At 40.6% G+C, this 21,485-nt stretch overlaps 1 protein-coding gene across 1 annotated transcript in view; it reads left to right on the forward strand.

The window, feature by feature from the left end:
* The window catches only part of LOC136877702 (synaptogenesis protein syg-1-like), a 1,066,513-nt gene that overhangs the window by 11,985 nt on the left and 1,033,043 nt on the right, over positions 1-21,485 (forward strand). Inside the window, exon 3 of the mRNA XM_068228708.1 lies at positions 19,227-19,435. Within this exon, the coding sequence (XP_068084809.1) occupies positions 19,227-19,435 (209 nt within the window). The remainder of the gene's footprint in view (positions 1-19,226; positions 19,436-21,485) is intronic.

Below are 21,485 nucleotides of genomic sequence, written 5' to 3' on the forward strand. Positions count from 1 at the left end.
GGGTACAAAACCATAATAGGTAGACAATTTCAAGTATTTAGGTTGAGTTTCCCCCCCAGGATGGTAATATAGTGAGATTGAATCAAGTTGCAGTTAATCTAATACAGTGAGCTCGCAGCTACGATCAACAGTGTTCAGTAAAAAGAAAATCAGCTCGCGGACGAAATTATCTTCACATCGGTCTGTTTTCAGACTAACTTTGCTTTACGGGAGCGAAAGCTAGGTGGACCCAGGATAGCGTATTCATTAGTCAGAAGTAACAGACATGAAAGGCGCGAGAATGATTGCTGGCACAAACAGGTGGGAACAATGGCAGTAGGACACACGGAATGAGGAGATAAAGGCTAAGTTAAGAATGAAATCGAAGGATGAAACTGTACGCATAAACTGGCTTCGGTGATGGGGACATATGAGAGGAATGCAGGAGGATAGGTTACTTAGGAGAATAATGGACTCTTTTATGGAGGGAAAGAGGAGTAGAGGGAGACCTAGACGACGATGGATAGACACAGTTTCTAACGCTTTAAAGATAAGAGGTATAGAACTAAATGAGGCTACAGGATTGTGGCGACATTTAGTTAATTCACAGAGGTTTGCAGACAGAACGCTGAAAGGCATAATGGTCTATAATGATTACGTAAGTATGTATAAATGTATGTAATATTCTATATTTTCTTTCTACTGTAGTTAATCTTTCACTCCTTTTGGTAGAAGGAAGTATATTACCTCCCTTTTATCATTGTTCTGTTGTTCTATTAAAGTCGTTTTGGAGAGTCAATAATTAACCTACAAATGGGAGTACTCTCAACCCCATACAGCCATTTTCTCTCAGACCGAAGGCTTCTTCATGCATTTCAAGTTCTTCCATTTACAAGACACTGCATATCTGGTATCTAACTGAACAAGGATGCAAATATCTGAACAATGTTCAACGATTACAGAATCCTAGAATGTATCCAAGAGATATTATTATTATGTTTTGAGTACAGTATACGTTGTCTCATAATTCCTACACATACAGTGCCATCAAAATTCATATAGTGAATGTGTGTATTCTGTCCTGGTGATAGTTGCCATAAACCTGGGCCTCTCAATTCAATCAATCACAACCGATCTGCATTTAGGACAGTCCGCCAGGTACTAGATTCCCTATTTGTTGTTTCCTAGCCTTTTCTTAAATAATTGCGAAGAATTCGGACATTTATTAAACATCTCCCTTGGTAAATTATTCCAATACCTAACTCCACTTCCTACAAACGAATATTTTCCCCAATTTGTCCTCTTGAATTCCAACTTCATCTTCATATTGTGATCCTTCCTACTTTTAAAAACATCACTCAAAGTTATTGATCTACTAATGTCATTCCATGCCATCTTTCCACTGATAGCTCGGAACATACCACTTAGTCCAGCAGATCGTCTCCTTTCTCCCAAGTTTTCCCAGCCCAAACTTTGCAACATTTTTGCAACGCAACTCTTTTGTCGGAAAATCACCCAGAACAAATCGAGCTGATTTTCTTTGGATTTTTTACAGTTATCGAATCAAGTAATCCTGGTGAGCGTCCCTTACACTGGAACCATACACTAGCTGGTGTCTTATCAGAGACTTATATGCCCCCTCTCCTTTACATAATTACTACAGCTCCCAAATTCCCTCGTAACCATGTGTAGAGAAAAGCACCCTTTATTTACAATAACGTTTGTTTTTATTACCCCAATGCAGATCTTTCCTTATATTAACACTTAGGTACTTACAGTGATTCCCATAAGAAACGTTCACCCCATCAACGCAGTAATTAAAACTGAGAGGACTTTTCCTATTAGTGAAACTTAAACGTGACTTTAACCCCGCTTTTCACCATACCATTGCCTACTGTCCAACTCAGTACGGTACATTGTCGAGATCTTTTTTACAGTTGCTCACGATTTGAAACTTATTTATTACTCTATGCAGTATAATGTCGTCCGCAAAAAGCTTACCTCTGATTCCAGTTTTTTACCCATGTCATTCTCATAACATTCCCAAGATATCTGGTGCTGACTAGTGTGAAAACTACCGTACCGTTAGTTTATTATCTCACACCTGCAAAATTTTAACACTATTTACAGAAGAATGGGAAAGCAAGTTGAAGCTTAGTTGGGAGAAGATAATGTCGGCTTCAGAATAAATGTAGAAACACGTGAAGCAATCCTGAATTTACGTCTGATCTTAGAGGATCGAACTAAGGAGGACAAGACCCCATACATGGCATTCGTAGATCTGGAAAAGGCATTTGATAATGTTGATTTGACCGAGCTCGATAGCTGCAGTCGCTTAAGTGCGGCCAGTATCCAGTATTCGGGAGATAGTAGGTTCGAACCCCACTGTCGGCAGCCCTGAAGATGGTTTTCCGTGGTTTCCCATTTTCACACCAGGCAAATGCTGGGGCTGTACCTTAATTAAGGCCACGTCCGCTTCTTTCCCACTCCCAGCCCTTCCCTGTCCCATCGTCGCCATAAGACCTATCTGTGTCGGTGCGACGTAAAGCAACTAGCAAAAATGTTGATTTGACCAAGGTATTTGAGATTCTGAAGGCGATCGGGATCACGTACCGAGAACGAAGAATTATCTAAAATCTGAATAAAATCAGTTTGCAGTGATAATAATCGAGGGCTTTGAAAACGAAGCAGCAATCCAGAAAGGAGTGAGGCAAGGATACAGTTTCCACTCAATCCTTTTTAATGTTTGTATAGAACAGGCTGTAAGGGAAATCAAGGATGAATTTGAAAACGGAATCACAATCCGAGGAGAGGAAATCAAAACCCTGAGATTTGCTGATGACATTGTTTTTTGTCTGAGACTGCAGAAGATCTGGAGAAACTGTTGAATGGGTTGGACAGAGTCTCGGGTAAGGAGTACAAGATGAAAATAAATAAGTCCAAAATGAAAATAATGGAGTGGAGTCGAACGAAGTCAGGTGATGAAGGAAATATTATATTAGCAAATGAAGTCTTAAAGGGACTAGATTATTACTTTGGTATCAAAATGACTGACGATGGTAGAATTAAGGAGGACGTAAATGCAGACTAGCACAACCAAAGAAGACATTTCTTAAGAAAAGAAATTGGCTCACTTCGAACATATATATTTTGGAAGACATTCGTCTGGAGCGTGGCATTGTATGGTAGTGAACTAGGAACGACAATAAGCTCAGAAAGAAAGAGAATAGAAGCTTTTGAAATGTGGTGTTACAGAATAATTCTGAGGGTGAGATGGATAGATCGAATCACGAATGAAGAGATACTGAATAGAATTCGTGAGAGGAGTACGATTTGGCTAAATTTGACGAGAAGATTAAATAGGATGATAGGGCACGTTTCAAGACTTTTTCAGTTGGTTTTTAAGGTAAGTGTAGACGGTAAGGACAGTAGGAGTTGACCAGGGTATGAGCATGACAATCATCTTAGAGTAGATGTAGAATGCGTTAGTTACGTAGTATTGAACAGATTAGCACAGTGTAGAGTATGGAGAGCTTCCTCAAACCAGTCTATGAACTGATGACTCAAACAACAACAAGAATATATCTTGGAAATTATTTATTAGATTCAAATAAAGATTCATGTTTGTGGGTTACTGTAGTCACGTCCTAGTTCGTGAACCATGGGCAACGGCTGAGTGGCCTAGTAAGTGGTCCTGAGAGTCGGGATACCAGTTGCTATGGAATGGGAGTGGGCATCTCGGACATATTCTGAGTCCTGGCCCTCCTTGTGCTCAGGCGGCTAGGACTATACAATCCACCGGTGGTCCATAACCCGTTAGAGGAGAGATCCTCACTTGGACTATGTGCAAGTAGGGTAGCATCCTGCTTCATGAATCGACCGAGCTCAGAACCTATGGGAGTAATGGAGTCCCACTCCCATTTGACAGGCGAGGGACTCCTTGGAAACAACTTGGCGAACGAAATGGAATTCGATGGGGAGCTATCAATATTAATGGGGCTTATGGAAGAAAGAAAGTAGAACTGGCTGAGTCAGCAAAGAGGATGCATCTGGATGTGCTAGGAGTAAGTGATATTCGGGTAAGGGGAGATAACGAGGAAGAGAGAGGAGATTATAAAGTGTACTTGACGGGTGTTAGAAAGGGAAGGGCAGAGTCTGGGGTAGGGCTCTTTATCAGGAATACCATTGCACGAAACATAGTTTCTGTTAGGCACATAAATGAGCGAATGATGTGGGTAGATTTGTCAGTTGGAGGAATTAGGACTAGAATTGTGTCCGTGTATTCACCATGTGAGGGTGCAGATGAGGATGAAGTTGACAAGTTTTATGAAGCATTGAGTGACATCGTGGTCAACAGCAAGGATAGAATAGTACTAATGGGCGATTTCAATGCGAGAGTTGGGAATAGAACTCAAGGATACGAAAAGGTGATTGGAAAATGTGGGGAAGATATCGAAGCTAATGGGAATGGTAAACGTTTGCTGGACTTCTGTGCTAGTATGGGTTTAGCTGTTACGAATACATTCTTCAAGCATAAGGCTATTCACCGCTACACATGGGAGGCTAGGGGTACCAGATCCATAATAGACTATATCTTAACAGACTTTGAATTCAGGAAATCTTTTAGGAATGTACGAGTTTTCCGGGGATTTTTCGATGATACAGACCACTATCTGATCTGTAGTGAACTAAGTATCTGTAGGCCTAAGGTAGAGAAAGTGAAATCTGTCTGCAAACGAATAAGGGTAGAAAATCTCCAGGACGAGGAAATTAGACGGAAGTACATGGATATGATTAGTGAGGAGTTTCGAACAGTAGACAGTAATCAGATTCAGGATATAGAAAGTGAATTGGTGGCATACAGGGATGCTGTAGTAGAAACAGCAAGGGAATGCCTAGGAACAACTGTGTGTAAAGATGGGAAAAGGCGTAAATCTTGGTGGAATGATGAAGTGAGAGCAGCTTGTAAACGTAAAAAGAAGGCTTATCAGTAATGGCTCCAAACAAGGGCTGAGGCAGACAGGGAGTTGTACGTAGATGAAAGAAACAGAGCGAAACAAATAGTTGTTGAACCCAAAAAGAAGTCATGGGAAGATTTTGGTAACAACCTGGAAAGGCTAGGTCAAGCAGCAGGGAAACTTTTCTGGACAGTAATAAAGAATCTTAGGAAGGGAGGGAAAAAGGAAATGAACAGTGTTTTGAGTAATTCAGGTGAACTCATAATATATCCCAGGGATTCACTGGAGAGGTGGAGGGAATATTTTGAACATCTTCTCAATGTCAAAGGAAATCATCCTAGTGGTATTGTGAACTGCCAAGCTCATGGGGAGGAGGAAAATGATGTTGGTGAAATTATGCTTGAGGAAGTGGAAAGGATGGTAAATAAACTTCATTGTCATAAAGCAGCAGGAATAGATGAAATTAGACCTGAAATGGTGAAGTATAGTGGGATGGCTGGGATGAAATGGCTTCATAGAATAGTAAAATTAGCGTGGAGTGTTGGTAAGGTACCTTCAGATTGGGCGAAAGCTGTAATTGCCCCTATCTATAAGCAAGGGAACAGGAAGGATTGCAACAACTATCGAGGTATCTCACTGATTAGTATACCAGGCAAAGTATTCACTGGCATCTTGGAAGGGAGGGTGCGATCAGTCGTTGAAAGGAAGTTGGATGAAAACCAGTGTGGTTTCAGACCACAGAGAGGCTGTCAGTATCAGATTTTCAGTATGCGCCAGGTAAATGAAAAATGCTACGAGAGGAATAGGCAGTTGTGTTTATGTTTCGTAGATCTAGAGAAAGCATATGACAGGGTACCGAGGGAAAAGATGTTCGCCGTACTGGGGGACTATGGAATTAAAGGTAGATTATTAAAATCAACCAAAGGCATTTATGTTGACAATTGGGCTTCAGTGAGAATTGATGGTAGAATGAGTTCTTGGTTCAGGGTACTTACAGGAGTAAGACAAGGCTGTAATCTTTCACCTTTGTTGTTCGTAGTTTACATGGATCATCTGCTGAAAGGTTTAAAATGGCAGGGAAGGATTCAGGTAGGTGGAAATGTAATAAGCAGTCTGGCCTATGCTGACGACTTGGTCTTAATGGCAGATTGTGCTGAAAGCCTACAGTCTAATATCGTGGAACTTGAAAGTAGGTGCAATGAGTATGGTATGAAAATTAGCCTCTCGAAGACTAAATTGATGTCAGTAGGTAATAAATTCAACAGAATTGAATGTCAGATTGGTGATACAAAGGTAGAACAGGTCGATAATTTCAAGTATTTAGGTTGTGTGTTCTCCCAGGATGGTAATATAGTAAGTGAGATTGAATCAAGGTGTCGTAAAGCTAATGCAGTGAGCTCGCAGCTGCGATCAACAGTATTCTGCAAGAAGGAAGTCAGCTCCCAGGCGAAACTATCTTTACATCGGTCTGTTTTCAGACCAACTTTGCTTTACGGGAACGAAAGCTGGGTGGACTCAGGGTATCTTATTCATAAGTTAGAAGTAACAGACATGAAAGGAGCAAGAATGATTGCTGGTACAAACAGGTGGGAACAATGGCAGGAGGGTACTCGGAATGAGGAGATAAAGTCTAATTTAGGAATGAACTCGATGGATGAAGCTGTACGCATAAGCCGGCTTCGGTGGTGGGGTCATGTGAGGCAAATGGAGGAGGATAGGTTACCTACGAGAATAATGGACTCTGCTATGGAGGGTAAGAGAAGTAGAGGTAGACCAAGACGACGATGGTTAGACTCGGTTTCTAATGATTTAAAGATAAGAGGTATAGAACTAAATGAGGCCACATCACTAATTGCAAATCGAGGATTGTGGCGACGTTTAGTAAATTCACAGAGGCTTACAGACTGAACGCTGAAAGGCATAACAGTCTATAATGATAATGTATGTATGTATGTATGTATGTATGTATGTATGTATGTATGTATGTGTGTTCAAATAAAGTAATCGATATCAATTTGAGTTTCATTTATCGGAAGATATATTTTTCATAATTTTCGCAACGGGAAATCTCACACTTTCTTCATTTACATGCTATTGTATTCCACGCATGATGCTTTTATGAAAACTTATTTCGAGAATGTTTCTGACTGCTTTGAAATAAGAAGGAAGTATTTTACGTTACTTCTTATTTGACACAAAGAGGAAATTTTAAGCATCAAGATTATAATCATTAATATTTCATTGTTCCATGCTGTGTTATTTGACTTCAACAAATGCGGAAACTTTTCCCTGTTCCTCCTAACGATCTCTTCAGCATACATGGGACTGCAATGTAATTTATGAAAAACCGATTTTATGAGCTTTTAATACGTTCCTTCCAGAACTCTGTTTTCTTATCCTTTCTTTTTTTCTGTTTGAAACATCGATATCTTCTGTACAAAATACACACACGCAAGCACACACACAGAAGGAAGAAACTTTCACGAAAGGAATGTAAATTTGCATAAGTGGGTTGTGGGTTACAGAAGAAAAGAAGCAATTCTCTTTCTCTTTCAGTCTACTTGTCTGGTTGCAACAAACTTGAAATGTATGGTAGGATTTCTTGTAAAGCTAGACTTGGCAGCGAAACCTGCAGAGTACAAAATCCAGAAGCTTCCCTTCAAGATTCCATGTCATATTTGTTGGACACAGACAAAAGTTGTCGCCGTGACTTGAGCCTCAAGCGGGGCGTGCAGAAAAGAGACAGGCCAAAGCTTGTACAGCCAGGGAACCAAAATATGGAGCACGACTACTTGAGTGTAGAAAGGAAATAAAAAGGTAACTAAAGAATAGTAGCCCTATGCATTACGATTGTTACGAGAGTTGTACAATCACTGAAGAAATACAGGGTGGTTATAAACAATGTAAACCGGATATATCACCGTCAGAGGGTTGGTCATGCTGATAAATAATATTAAAGAAATAAATCGATATCTCGTACCGTTGTTATTTTATCAACTGCTGAAGTTAGCCAATCAGAACGTTTCGCGGGCGAATTCAAATGGGCTTCGCGCGGCGGTGTTGCTAAATCTGTACTTGACTTGGAGCGGATTGAGAGCCATGCCGAGAAATCAGCTTCACATTCACCGGTGGTTTCAGTGAGTGTCACCGTAGGGTACTTGCTTTGGTTCGATGCTGTCAGCGAGAAGGTCTGCATTCAAACCCTTCCCGTGGCGAAGTTTTACTCTTCGACTTGTGCTCTCATGTCGGTCTTAAATCAGGTACGGATTTAGCAACACCGCCTCGCAAATCCCATTTGAATTCACCGCGAAGTGATCTGATTGGCTAACTTCAGCATCTGATAAATTGACAACGGTGTGAGATATCGAATTATTTCTTTCAAATTATTAATCAGTGTTCCGGAGTACTTGTGGATCGCAGAGGTCAAAGAATGGGATGAATGGGTCTAACTACAATGTCAAGAATTGAATTTAAAACTTAAGCTGAAGGTTATATTTTTAACAATTTCCAACTTCACAATTTTTACAGGTACAAGTAGCAAACATTAAACAAGATTGGGGGAAAATCTAAGATTAGTGGTTGTAACAGATCATGGGCTTCAATCCCTGGTTTCACTTTTCCTAAGCTCCTAGCTCAAATTTACAAAGAGCACAAATTTACTCAAGGGCAGAAATCCCTCAGTACATGGAATACTAGCTCCCTAAATTACAATATTCGACCTGCCAGAGGCACTCTTACAACACTAGAAAAAGAGCTAACGTGCTCTTAGTTTTCCAAGCCTACTCAAGGCAACATAGCATGAAACTCTAATAATCTCTGGCCTTACAAGGCACTTTTTACATATAGAAAACTAATTACACAGAGGTATCTAGTACCCAACCTACAGGGCCTTAGGGAAAAGGAACAAGTTAAATAAACGGCCCGAGTACAATTTGAATGGAGTCGAAGGCTGAGCTCCAAAAATTTAAAACCTATAGGGCGCTTGGCCGACGAAACAGGGGCTATTCCCAAACTACTGAGCTAACACGCATGGAAATCACTTTAATACATTGCAGGAACAAAACGTGGCACCTCAAACCAAGATGAAGGGGAGCTCCAGACGGTACGTCACTCTCTATCCCCGATTTACAGTTGAAGATTTAATGAAGTTATTACATTAGCCGGCAGAAAGTTACATTTTTAGAAAAGAAGGTTACATAATTGATGATTCGGACCTTTCCCTCGGGTTAAACTGCGCAGCTAGCAAGAAAGAAAGAAAGATGTTATGTGGCCATTACCTTGTAGAAATTCTAGCAGCTGACGAAGAGGCCGCCCGCCTCCTGCTTCGACACACACACTCAGTAAGATGCCGATCAATTGGCCAAGAGACGTGAAAATCCGCAGTTTATAAACCCTCGGGGAAAGTTCGAGACCATTCAAGATTAAACTAACCACTAACCACACCCTCTCAATTTAAAAGTTACAATCAAAATCGAAGAAGAAAGCAGTGATAGGTCGAAAGGTAATTACAGAAATTTGGGATTAGCTAGATTCAAAACTGGCGGAAAGAAAAGATAAATATTGCCAACCCAAAAAGAAATGAACATCAATTAGTAAAATACTTATGAATACAAAACTTCTTTAAATGAAAAGTTCATTCACTTCGCACCAGGGTGTATGATCATAGTTTTTAGTAGTGACATCTATGGAAGAATGTCCAAACTTCTTGATGAATGGCAAATAAAACAAGTTGAAATACAGTCAGTTCAGGAAACTTCACAATAACAAAATTACATCATATTTTAGTGGTAACATCTTCTGAGTAAATTTATAAGTTGGTCTAGTTTCAGTTTCACTGTTTCACCAGTAGAGGAGTTCTTTTAGGCGCTAGATTTAAATGCGCGGCGTTGGGGTGTACCTCCCGGTACAATCAGCATGACCAGCCCTCTAACGGTGATATATCCGGTTCACGTTGTTTCTGACCACTCTGTATATTAGAAACAGACAAATTAAGTGCGGAGGAAAGAAAGTCAGAACATATTTAGCTCACCGAGAAAGAACGTGGAAAATAATGGGGATGATGTCTAAGAAATGAAAATGGCCTTTGTACTTTGAAAGGCGGAAAATGCGAATGCATATTGCAGAGTGTTTTGAAGGACGGCATAGGACATAGCGTGCATTATTTTGAAGTAGGAGATTAGACAGCTGTGCATTAAGAGCCTCCTGCTGATAAATGTTACTTTCATTATGTGGCATTTAATAATGGTCTAATTGGTTTTACCAACAGGTTTTCATTTTCAGAGGTGCTGAGATGCCAGAATTCTGTCCTAAAAGAGTGACTTAACGTGACATTGAGTCTACCTACACGAGAATCACGTAATACTACAGCATATTCTTGAATGTTTCGGCTGCATGGCAGAATAGTAAGTTCAGAGTGCTCTGAGTGCAATTCCTAACTGGGGCGGGGATTTTAACTGCATCTACCTCGGAGGCTGGGTGTTTGTATTCATCTAATTACATACAGTATCTTCATTTACATAGTCCGCCTTCATGGAAAAATGATTAGCGTTCTGGCCTTTGGTCACAAGGGTCCCGGATTTGATTCCCGGCGGGGTCGCGAATTTTAACCATAAGTGGTTAATTTCGCTGGCACGTGGGCTATGTATGTGTGTCGTCTTCATCATCATTTCATCCTCATCACGACGCACAGGTCACCTACTGGCGTCAAATCAAAAGACCTGCATCTGGCGAACCGAACTTGACCTAGAACACTCCCGGCACTAAAATCCATGCGCTATTTCATTTTTTTTTAAATTTACGTATAATACAAACCACTATCAACCACCACCGCAGAGGCAAGCAGTGCTATTATGTCGTCTTCGGATCGGCCACGGTATAGTAACGCACTCCTATTTACTGAAATGAGAACCCCTCCGGTGTATACTTGCGGCGATCGTCTTACCGTGGTACAATACACATCCGTACGGAGTGCGTGGAACTGGTAGATCTGCGCCGTAGGCTAACACTCCCGAGTACCCTCTCCCTCATCCTGCGAGATGACGAGCAGTCAGCAGACCTCGTCAGCCGTTTAATGAGGGATAGTGGTTTGTTTAATCGTGTTTGTCCTGGTAGAAATGGGTTCCTGACTCCCAACATTCAACTGGACGGTGATCTGACTCACAGTAGCCCGGTGAGCGCTCAGTATGGTTCTGTGGTGCGACGTGATGTTCGTACATTAAACATCTGTGGTCTTCCCGTGCGGCGGTTAACGCAGTTGGTAACATTATTCATAAACGCAAAGTAAGGTTAATCCTTCGGTTTAAAAATACGGTACCTTCTCTTGGCACTAGATCGATACTGAAAACCCACCCTCGACCCTTTTGACCCCGGAATCCCGAATTCGCGTGTGATCTTCGCACTGTTACGACCCATATGCCGTGCGCCAATGATCATCCCACATTCACACTCGCGACGTGTTGCCATCTTCACGGCACTGGTGTCTGTAGCAGACTGTTCAGCTTCGCCGCAGCTAGCCGTAATGCTCAGGGGTCATATACGCCACATTTTTTAATGGGACACACCTTCCCGTGACGTTCGGCCATTCAGTGTGTAAGTACCACAACAAAATATTGTGACTGTTATTGTTCAGCATGTCCGACTCATTGTACTTGCTGATTTAAAATTCTTTTTCAAACTAACACACCTTTTCATTATTGCAGCCCCATAAATTTTCCGCCCTGGACGCGGGTTCATGCCTGCTCTGCTCACGATGGCTTCCATAGCTTCCTTCAAAACGCATGTCTACGATTTCCTTCGCAGAATATATCATTAAACGCGTTCCGCTGAAGTGCTTCACTTGTTGTATTCGAACAAACTGTACCCACCTGAATGAAGCAAGAGTACGTATCTTGTCTGTTTTATTGTAGAAATAACAAGAGAACGAATATTGAGGTCTGTAGAGTATTGATTGGGAAACAATACCAACAATCAATCAGTTGTGGCTTCTTTCAAACGGACTGACGAGACAAAGGACTCTTGTTTGCAAATCGGTTACAGTCTGCTCTCCTGCACTGCGATACTCCCTTTATTGCAGTGCTTTGTTTCTGGGAAAAAGTATCTTCAAGGGAAGGTAAAGCCAGTCAAACTACTGAGAGCCAGAATGGCTCCAATAGTTATTTTATTTACAAGAATGCCTCTCAATGGAGGTTGCCCCAGACGTTGCAGTGTACCCACAATACAGTAATAATATTGAAATGATAATTACAATATTAAAAACATAAGAATATGATGTAATTATATACATGGTGTTTAGAAATAAGATACGGAAAATTTATTGGCATAATAAACCCAATACCGGATGAATTGGCCGCGCATTTAGGTGCGCGCTGTGAACTTGCATACGGGAGATAGTGGGTTAGAACCCCAGTATAGACAGCTCTGAAGATATTTTCCGTGGTTTCCCATTTTCGCTCCAGGCAAATGTTGGTGCTGTACCTAATTTAAGGCCCCGGCCGCTTTCTTCTCACTCCTAGGCCTTTTCCATCCCATCGTCACCATTAGACCTATATATGCCGTTGCGACGTAAAGCGAGCTGTATAAAAAACAATACTATAAGAGAGGATACATTATCCAGTTTTTTCTGAACTGTTTTTGGTTAATCACCACGGGTAACTGGTTCATATTCCTTATGTCCTGCGACGTAGTGCACTGAATTCGCTACAGATCGTTAGCGGTGAAATGTGTTAAAATTACTATTCAAAATTCCCAAAGAAAATACGTGGATCACGCAGAAATAATCAGAATATCTACTAGGGAATGGAGCACAGACATGAGTGCGTGACTGAATAGCGCGCGGTAATGGTTGTTTACATGTGCTGTGCAGTTGGTAAACAGTACAGTAGTGTGCACTGCGCGACAGAACACGTGTACGGGAGGGGAGTGGACAAGCGGGGCATCGGGAAAGGAAAATTTAAAGCATAATTTCCTGTAAGTCTTCGCGTTTGTACTCTGTACCGCGTGAAACACTACAAAAAAATGATAAAATAATATTGTTTCCAATATGTAACGATGCATAAACAACAGAAATAAATTATCATTAAATATGGCCTAAGAACTCTAAAGTTGAGTTGTAAAGGCCCAGCCTGTTACGTCAGGAAATCTAAAAAAACGTAAAGAAGATGTTTAGTATCAATAGTGGTATACATTTCTGATTTAACACCTATCGAATTTGAGGGATGTAGAAAATTCCTGATTTTAAATGGTTCCATACTCCATTCGGGAAGAAGTCCATACATTTATTTGAAGCAATCGCTATGTATATTAGAGCGTCTTAAGAGATTGCTTTTCTACCGGCTTAACGTTGCTGTAACGCATCGAAATATTTCGGCGACGTGAGGAAAGGAAAGGACAAGGATTGTGAATAGCAACGATGGCTTAATTAAGGTACATCCCGAGAATTTGAGTCGTGTGAACATCAGAAATCACGAAAAATCCTCTTCAGGACTGCTGACGGTGGAATTCGAACCCACTAGCTCCCGTGCCAGGTATACGACTCAAACCGCACGGCCAACTCATTCAGTAAACTGATTGCCTCACCAAAAAACCCAAAACCAAACCCCACGGTACTTAACGCCCTTAAAAGGGCTTTGGCCTGCCCAGCGACCGCTGCTCAGCCCGAAGGCCTGCAGATTACGAGGGGTCGTGTGGTCAGCACGACGCATCCTCTCGGCTGTTATTCTGGGCTTTCGAGACCAGGGCCGCCATCTCACCGTCAGATAGCTCCTCAATTGTAATCACGTAGGCTGAGTGGACATCGAATCAGCCCTCAGGTCGAGAGAAAAATCCCTGACCTTGCCGGGAATCGAACCCGGGGCCTCCGGGCGAGGGGCTGGCACGCTACCCCTACACCACGGGACCGGCGATTGCCTCACCAGCCTTACTTTATATCGAGTGGACGGAGGATCCTTTTTAAAATATAACAGAAAAGAGAGGAAATGTAAGATGTTTACAAACATTTGCATGGATAACTATGAAGAAAGCCTCTGATGGGAAGGCCTAGTGCTTACAGTTCACTGCGTCTACTGACAATATGAAAGTGACTGAGGTATGCTGGTAATGCCATTCCTTATTATGAACAGCGTGGAAATGTCACTCATAGGGCCGGTTTGTGCGTGCATATCAGTGGGCTTGGCAGACTGATATGAAATAGCAAGTTATGGATCGGCGTGGAAAGCAACGTGAAACTACCTCACTCCTAGTATGCCTCTTCAGTGGCACCTGGCCATCTACGACAGCTGTTTGGGGAGCCATCTTTCGGGCTGCATACTCAACATATATTATACAAATGTGCAAAACGGGGATGGAATGAGGCAGTGACGATTACTGTCTTTTAGAACACCCATGGAAATTTTACAAAATAAAAGGAAAACAGACAATAAACAAGCGAAAAACAGTTATAGCGACATAACTCTGAAACCAACAGATCTCTCGAATCTATTTTCTAAGCAGCCTCGAAATTGGATTTTAGATTGTAATCTGATCATACTATTCGCTGTAAAACTGTTCACGTTGGTCATATTGTTCTTGTTCAGTATTTTTAAGATTTTGTAGTGTACTGCAATCTGAATATGAACATAATTCACTTGTATCAGTTTCCTTATAATGACACCCATGCTGCGCACACCACACACACACAAACACCTTCACTGTGTTCTATCATAATTTTGAAACTAAATCCCCCCACCTTCCGATCAATATTGGCTACGCTACTGGGAAGTTGATAAAATAACCATACTTTTGCGTAAAATCATAAATTCAGAAGCCTCTATCACAGAAACAACAGCCGATTTGACGAAATTAAAGTTACAGTATTTGTAAATTCAACACCGACAAATATAATAAATTGGTGTTTAATTTTGTCTCGGGCTATTTAATTTCAATTTCACTTGATATGTACAGAGTGGTCGGAAACAGCACGAACCGAGCACATGAGCGTTAGAGGGATGGTCATACTGACAAGTAATTTGAAACAAATACGTAGTTATCTCGCACCGTTGTTATTTTATCAGCTGCAGAACTTATACAATCATATCGCCTCGCGTTTGACTTCAGATGGGCTTTAGGAGGTGGTGATGCTAAATCTGCGCGTGACTTGGTCGGGAGCCAAGCCGAGAAATGAACATCAAACACCAACACACAGTGGGTTTCAGCCAGTGTTACCGTAGTGTGCTTGATATGGGCCGATCCTATGAGCAGGCTATCACCTCTGCTTCAGTCCTCAATGTATTGGGAGGATGGTATATCAGGGTACCCAAGGGGTTCGAGCGTCCCATCCGGACGTCAGCAACGGCGGCCGCTCTTGCCGTCAACCCTGGGCAGTACAGCCCGGAATTGGACTATTTCGGTGCTGTTATCAGGACAATTCTGCTTTAAGTCCCTCCCCTGGAGAAATTTATTTCTATTATTTCTCTCAAGACGGGCATAAGCCAAGTGCAGATTTAGCAACATTGCCCCACAAAGCCCATCTGAATTCGGCAGCGAAGTGATCTGATTGGCTCATTTTATCTGCCATAAAATGATAACGGAGTGAGATATATTATTTTTTTTACAGTTATATACCTGTAGGACCAACCCTCTAACTCTCATATATACGGTTCACGTTCTTTCCGACCATCCTGTATAGGTAATCTAAAAGTATTCATTCGATTGTACGATACATGCTATTCCGTGTCGAATGACGTTTAGATTGAGCTTTTACATATTGAATTTTCTTGTTTATTAAAAAAAATTCTCATTTCACATAATTATTTCTTATTTCTTGTTTTTACTGTTAACAAGTTGCCACTTGCTTCGGTGCAGTTAGATGGCTATCTACTGATGTAGCAACAGATATGTTCTACTTAATCCCTCATCTTGCTTATGTTCGGTTTAGAAGCAAACGAAATTAAATAATCATCTCTTCAATACAATGAATGTATGAAACTTTTTTTTTTACGATACATCAACATTCGCGAAGTAATAAAGGTAAATAGAGTAAAACGGGTATTTTCTGACAAGTTTAGATTAATTCTGTTAGTAAGAGTGAATGGAAGCATGTCTGTACCGTACTTGTTCATTGTTTATCCTGCGATATGAAGAGTCCTGCATCCCTGTAGAATATCATTGTGAATGCTAATAGTACCGAAACCTCACAATCGCTTGAAAACCCATCCTCTGCTTACATTCCCGTAATTCCTCATATCAAAAGTACAGGTTGTATTTATGAAAATATTTAAGTTACTTGTTCACGTTCCTGATCAAGAAGAGTATCATCCGTTACTTTGATAAATATTAAAGGAATATATTCGAAACGTTGGTAACCTGCACGTAATATATAAAGACGGAGGCACAGTCCATCTGAGACAAGGAGTATAATTTAAATTTAAGAGACCGTGGTAGCTTCAACTCAAAAACAATATTTAGCCGGACTTTGTATTGTTAATCTGGTTGCATTTCTTAAGGTGTATTTCATGTAAATTATACTACCACTTCTTGTTTACAAAACGTAAGTTGCTATAAGGACGGAGAGTGCAATTAGTACAATATATACAGTACCAATATTTACGATTTTGGGGCCAAACTAGTGGTTCTTATTTTACGGGCCGTAGTTCCTGAAGATGCTGTTTGAGCCCTTTATTGCTGACAAAACCATGACTGATGTCAAATCCTCCTTCAGCCCAAATGTCTTGCAAAAATAGACGAAGAAGCGCGCAATCGATCCTCTTGCTCCGATGTCTGATGGTATCTCAATGTGGTAAATTTATTTTCAGAATGGGACTGTGTCTTTGTATTTTCGCTTCTTTTCTTTGTTCCTCAGGCTAATTTTCGTGAGACTGGAACCGGATGGTTGGGTCTCCGAAGAACGGGGCTTGTCGAACCACCGATTACTGCTTTCCCTTGCTACTATAGTGCACTTCGTATTGGGCTATGTAGGACTCGTGGTGGAGAGCAGTGGCTATAAGCTACCTGGCAGCATTGTGGCGCATACTTCTCAGCGCGCTCCCAGGACATGGGCAAGAATTTCAAACTTTTAGTGGCAACACTTACAGAGGTTAGTGAGAAAAATGGCTCTTCGAGATTTGTTTTATACTAGTTGCAGTACCTGCCGTTGACGAAAGAATTGTATAGAATGTGCGAACTTATCCAGCTCCACAGCCACTTTCCTCCAATATTATGGCAGGCTGTATTACTCGGGACGCAGCAGTAATCTCATCTATCGGAGATGAGTGGCAGCAGAAGAGACAAATCACATAATAACAATGGACAATATAATGTTTTGTTGATCAGTTCTATGAGCTTCCGATATTGTAGACCTTCACGTTTAGTTTCCTTCCGAATCGGAATATTAGAGCAACTAATATAAAGGCTACCGGGCGAGTTGGCCGTGCGCGTTGAGGCGCGCGGCTGTGATCTGTAATCCGGGAGATAGTAGGTTCGAATCCCACTATCGGCAGCCCTGAAGATGGTTTTCCGTGGTTTCCCATTTTCACACCAGGCAAATGCTGGGGCTGTACCTTAATTAAGGCCACGGCCGCTTCCTTCCAACTCCTAGGCCTTTCCTATCCCGTCGTCGCCATAAGACCTATCTGCGTCGGAGCGACGTAAAGCCCCTAGCAAAAAAAGAATATAAAGGCTGGCTTTCCTTCTTTTATGACTCTCTCTTGCCTTACTCTGCAATGGATCGTTCCTTTACGATGTTTTCTCATTTTTTATAATCATCTTTACATTTTCCTTGTCTATATGGACCGATGACAACGCAGTTTTACACCTTAAGACATCATGACAAAACCTTCGCCAATTAACACGATGAAATGAAATGACGTATGGCTTTTAGTGCCGGCAGTGTCCAAGGACATGTTCAGGTTGCCAGGTGCATGTCTTTCAGTTTAACCCCGTAGGCGACCTGCGCGTCGTGATGAGGATGATGTGGACAACTCATAAACCCAGCCCCCATGCCAGAGAAATTAACCAATGATGGTTAAAATTCCCGAGCCTGCCGGGAATCGCACCCGGGACCCTAGTGACCATAGGCCAGCACGCTAAGCACTTAGCCATGGAGCCGGACAATTAACACGATTAAACAATATTTCCATGTTAACAATGCGCTTATATGGACTAAGTAAAGAAGGTCTAAATTAATTATTATATTATCATAGTCGGTACAAGAAAACAGTATAAGACATAAATGGTTGGAACTTGTATTCTATATAACGGTATCTCATACTTTTCGATAGAACTAATAACATATGTATTTACAAATTAAATTTACTCTCACCCTCCCCTAAACTCTAATGTCATCCAACATGAATAAAAATTATTTATATCCTTTACTGTATCACATTATTCCCAACTTAACATGCCGATTTTCATTAAATTCTGTTCACCCCCTTTCTCGTATTACGGCGTTGATTTGAACTTAGCTATAAGAATCGAAATTCACGAATATATGTTATCATAGCCGGTACGACAAAAAATATAAGACATAAATCATCGGAAATTAAATTCCACATAACTTTAGTTACTTGGTATTTATCGATAGAACCATTAATAACATGAATATTTGCAAATTAAATTTCTGGCCTTTTCCTAAAATACCACGTCACTAAGTGTGAATAAAATTATTTACAGCCTAGATTGCAGAGGAAAATTCCCCGACTTTACATACCGATTTTAATTAAATAATCTTCAGCCATTTTCTTTTTATGCCCGACAGATAGACAGAGAGACAGACAGACAGACAGAAATGATGGAAAATTAAAATGTGAATTTCCTTGTTACTGTGGACGCGGCCAATACTGAAATACTATTCCTTTAAATTCTGACCAATTTACAGACAAAACTCTGATAATATATATAGATTGTAAGAAGGTTCGGACTTAGAATGTAGGAAATTACAGTCAAAAATCGCTGTCATTGTTACCGAACAAGTTGACTTTGCGGTTTAAACTCCACCACCGAAAATGTTTCTTCGTGGTTTCCAGTTATCACACCAGGCAAATTCTGAGGCAAATCCTCATCTTAATTAATTCATTAAGACCACGGGCGCTTCTTTGCTGGTCCTAACCCTTGACTATACAACCGTGACCAAAACCTAAAATAAAAAAATAAAAAATAAATAAATAAATAAATAAATAAATAAATAAATAAATAAATACTTTCATGTGTTTGTATTCACACACAAAGTAGATATTTTCGTATTTTATTGGTGTCCTTAAATCACGGTAAAATCATTAAGTCTACTGTTACTTACGTATTTAATGTTTTTCGTTCCAGCTATGACATCCGTGGCAAACACAGTGAGTTGGCTTCCCACTGGAGAGACAAGGAGATCTTGGAAGAGCGAGGCTACTTCAGAACCATCACAGAGCCAGCAACTCTTTCGTTGGACAACATTGACGAGAGGGACGAAGGAATATACCGCTGTCGTGTGGATTTCCGTCAATCGCCAACACGCAACACCAAGGTCAAACTCACCGTGATTGGTGAGTACCATCACTATGTTTTCTATTCTTAAATACACTGATATTGGTGTCATTCGTTCGTTTAGATCTCAAGTTATAAATTTAAAGGGGGCTCTCAACAGTGTACCAGACAAGTACCAGTGATACGATTAACAGATCTTCAGGTGATCGTTCGAGAGCCAGAAAATCTTGTAGATTCCTGAAGTTGCGAGTATGAACACTTTTGAACACATTTATGACAGAAAAACTTCTATGAAACAAACATTTTTCGAATTAGTGGACGGCTTTTTGGTGTCTGGTTCTTTTCATGACAAATATGTACTGAGTATATTCTCGTAAGATCCCATCAAATCACTCTGTATTTACCTCAGTTTTCTTGCTGGTGAACGTCATTGCTTCTATGCATTCATATCGGGTAGTGCTTCAGAGGACACTCATTTGTCTAATTCCACTGTCAAGAAAAAAATGCTTCATCCTCCTTGTTGGGAATGCCGGGGATGTAACTTTTCCTATAGTTCCGTCCCTATGAGTTTTGAATTTACAGTTATCTGGGAGTCAGACATTGGTGCAAAATTATTACGAATACAAAATGCTGTTTTCACCCCAATTTCGATCTCATTTCAAATGCTGTTTTCAACATTATAGCATAATATAAATGTTTTTGGAATATGTGGCATTCATGGGACTCCAGGAAGTTAAAGCCTTTTAACTTCAAAAACTGTGCCATATGTATATATTTAGACATTAATCATTGCATTTTGCTAGAATAGTGGCATTCTTGTTTAATCTCAGTAATGTTTTATTTTGTAGAGTCGCTATTGAGTAAGCAGATTCATCAACAGCTGACGATGACCTATTTAACAGGCCGAAACCGGTACTGTGTTTTAATGTAATTTAAATTATTAGACACCTTTTATAATAAAGTATTGATTAGGTGAATAAACCTCATCCTTCATACTTGTGTGAACATCCATCATGGTCTTGAGATTTCTTTGTAAGCTGCAATTCGCATACCTCCTACAACCATGAAAATCATCTCGTCGTCCGTTGAAAATAAGATATACGTGAATACATTAGTTGTATATCACTTATCGCCAATATGTGCGTTTCCCCGGGTATTATCTTATCCTGCTACGATACAAAGAGGACACATACAACGTTGGTATCCTGTGAGTCACCATACAATGATATAACACGAGAATACAAACACATGAAAAATGAATCAATCAGCTGTAAGTACATCAACATATAATATAATTCACACACATAAATGTCTGCTGAAATTGTGGCCCTTCACAGATCTCCTGGTATCGATCTAAAGCCGTCAATACCACACGGTGTCCAACTCTTGTCAGTTGGGCCTCATGGTGTGGATGAAAACCCTATTTCGATCTCATTTAAATATAAAATTAGGAGGATTACGTCACCTATCGGATCATAAAACACACAACGCTAATGGTGACAAATTATTGGCAAGTGAATATTCAATACAGTGTCAGAGCGAGAGAGATATTTTATGTGAATATTACAAGCATTGACAAACAGCATGACCCACTGCTCAGACATAAATCTTTCTCTAAGGAGCAGCCTATCCACGTCAGCTGGGAGAAGTCTATAATTTCGCCCCAGACATATGGACGTAACTCTCGTTCAATTATATCGCCTTTATCCAGGCAAAGAATCATTATTGGCTGATTTAACATATATTTTATCAATATTTAGACCACATGAAGTTTTGTTCATCTCCTCACTATGATTATTATTATTATTTTTCACTCTGCCATTTTAAACACGTTCACACATATCGCTTCACCCTTCACTCCACACACGTATATCTCATACTCACGTCATTTACGTCTTAAGATGATTCTAATTCGACAGGTAGTTTAATTAGCATTCTCTCGCGTAACTATATAAATCGATCTTGCACCTCGGGCCATTATTCTTCGAGGCATCAAAATCCTTCCGATCTAAAGGGGAATAGCTGTACACATGCATTGCGTCGTGAAGCAATTGAAGTAATATACGTTTGGAAATTTATGAGACCCGTCTCAATTAATCAGACTTGGAA

This window comes from Anabrus simplex, chromosome 7 (assembly GCF_040414725.1).
Source record: "Anabrus simplex isolate iqAnaSimp1 chromosome 7, ASM4041472v1, whole genome shotgun sequence".
Lineage (NCBI taxonomy): Eukaryota > Metazoa > Arthropoda > Insecta > Orthoptera > Tettigoniidae > Anabrus > Anabrus simplex.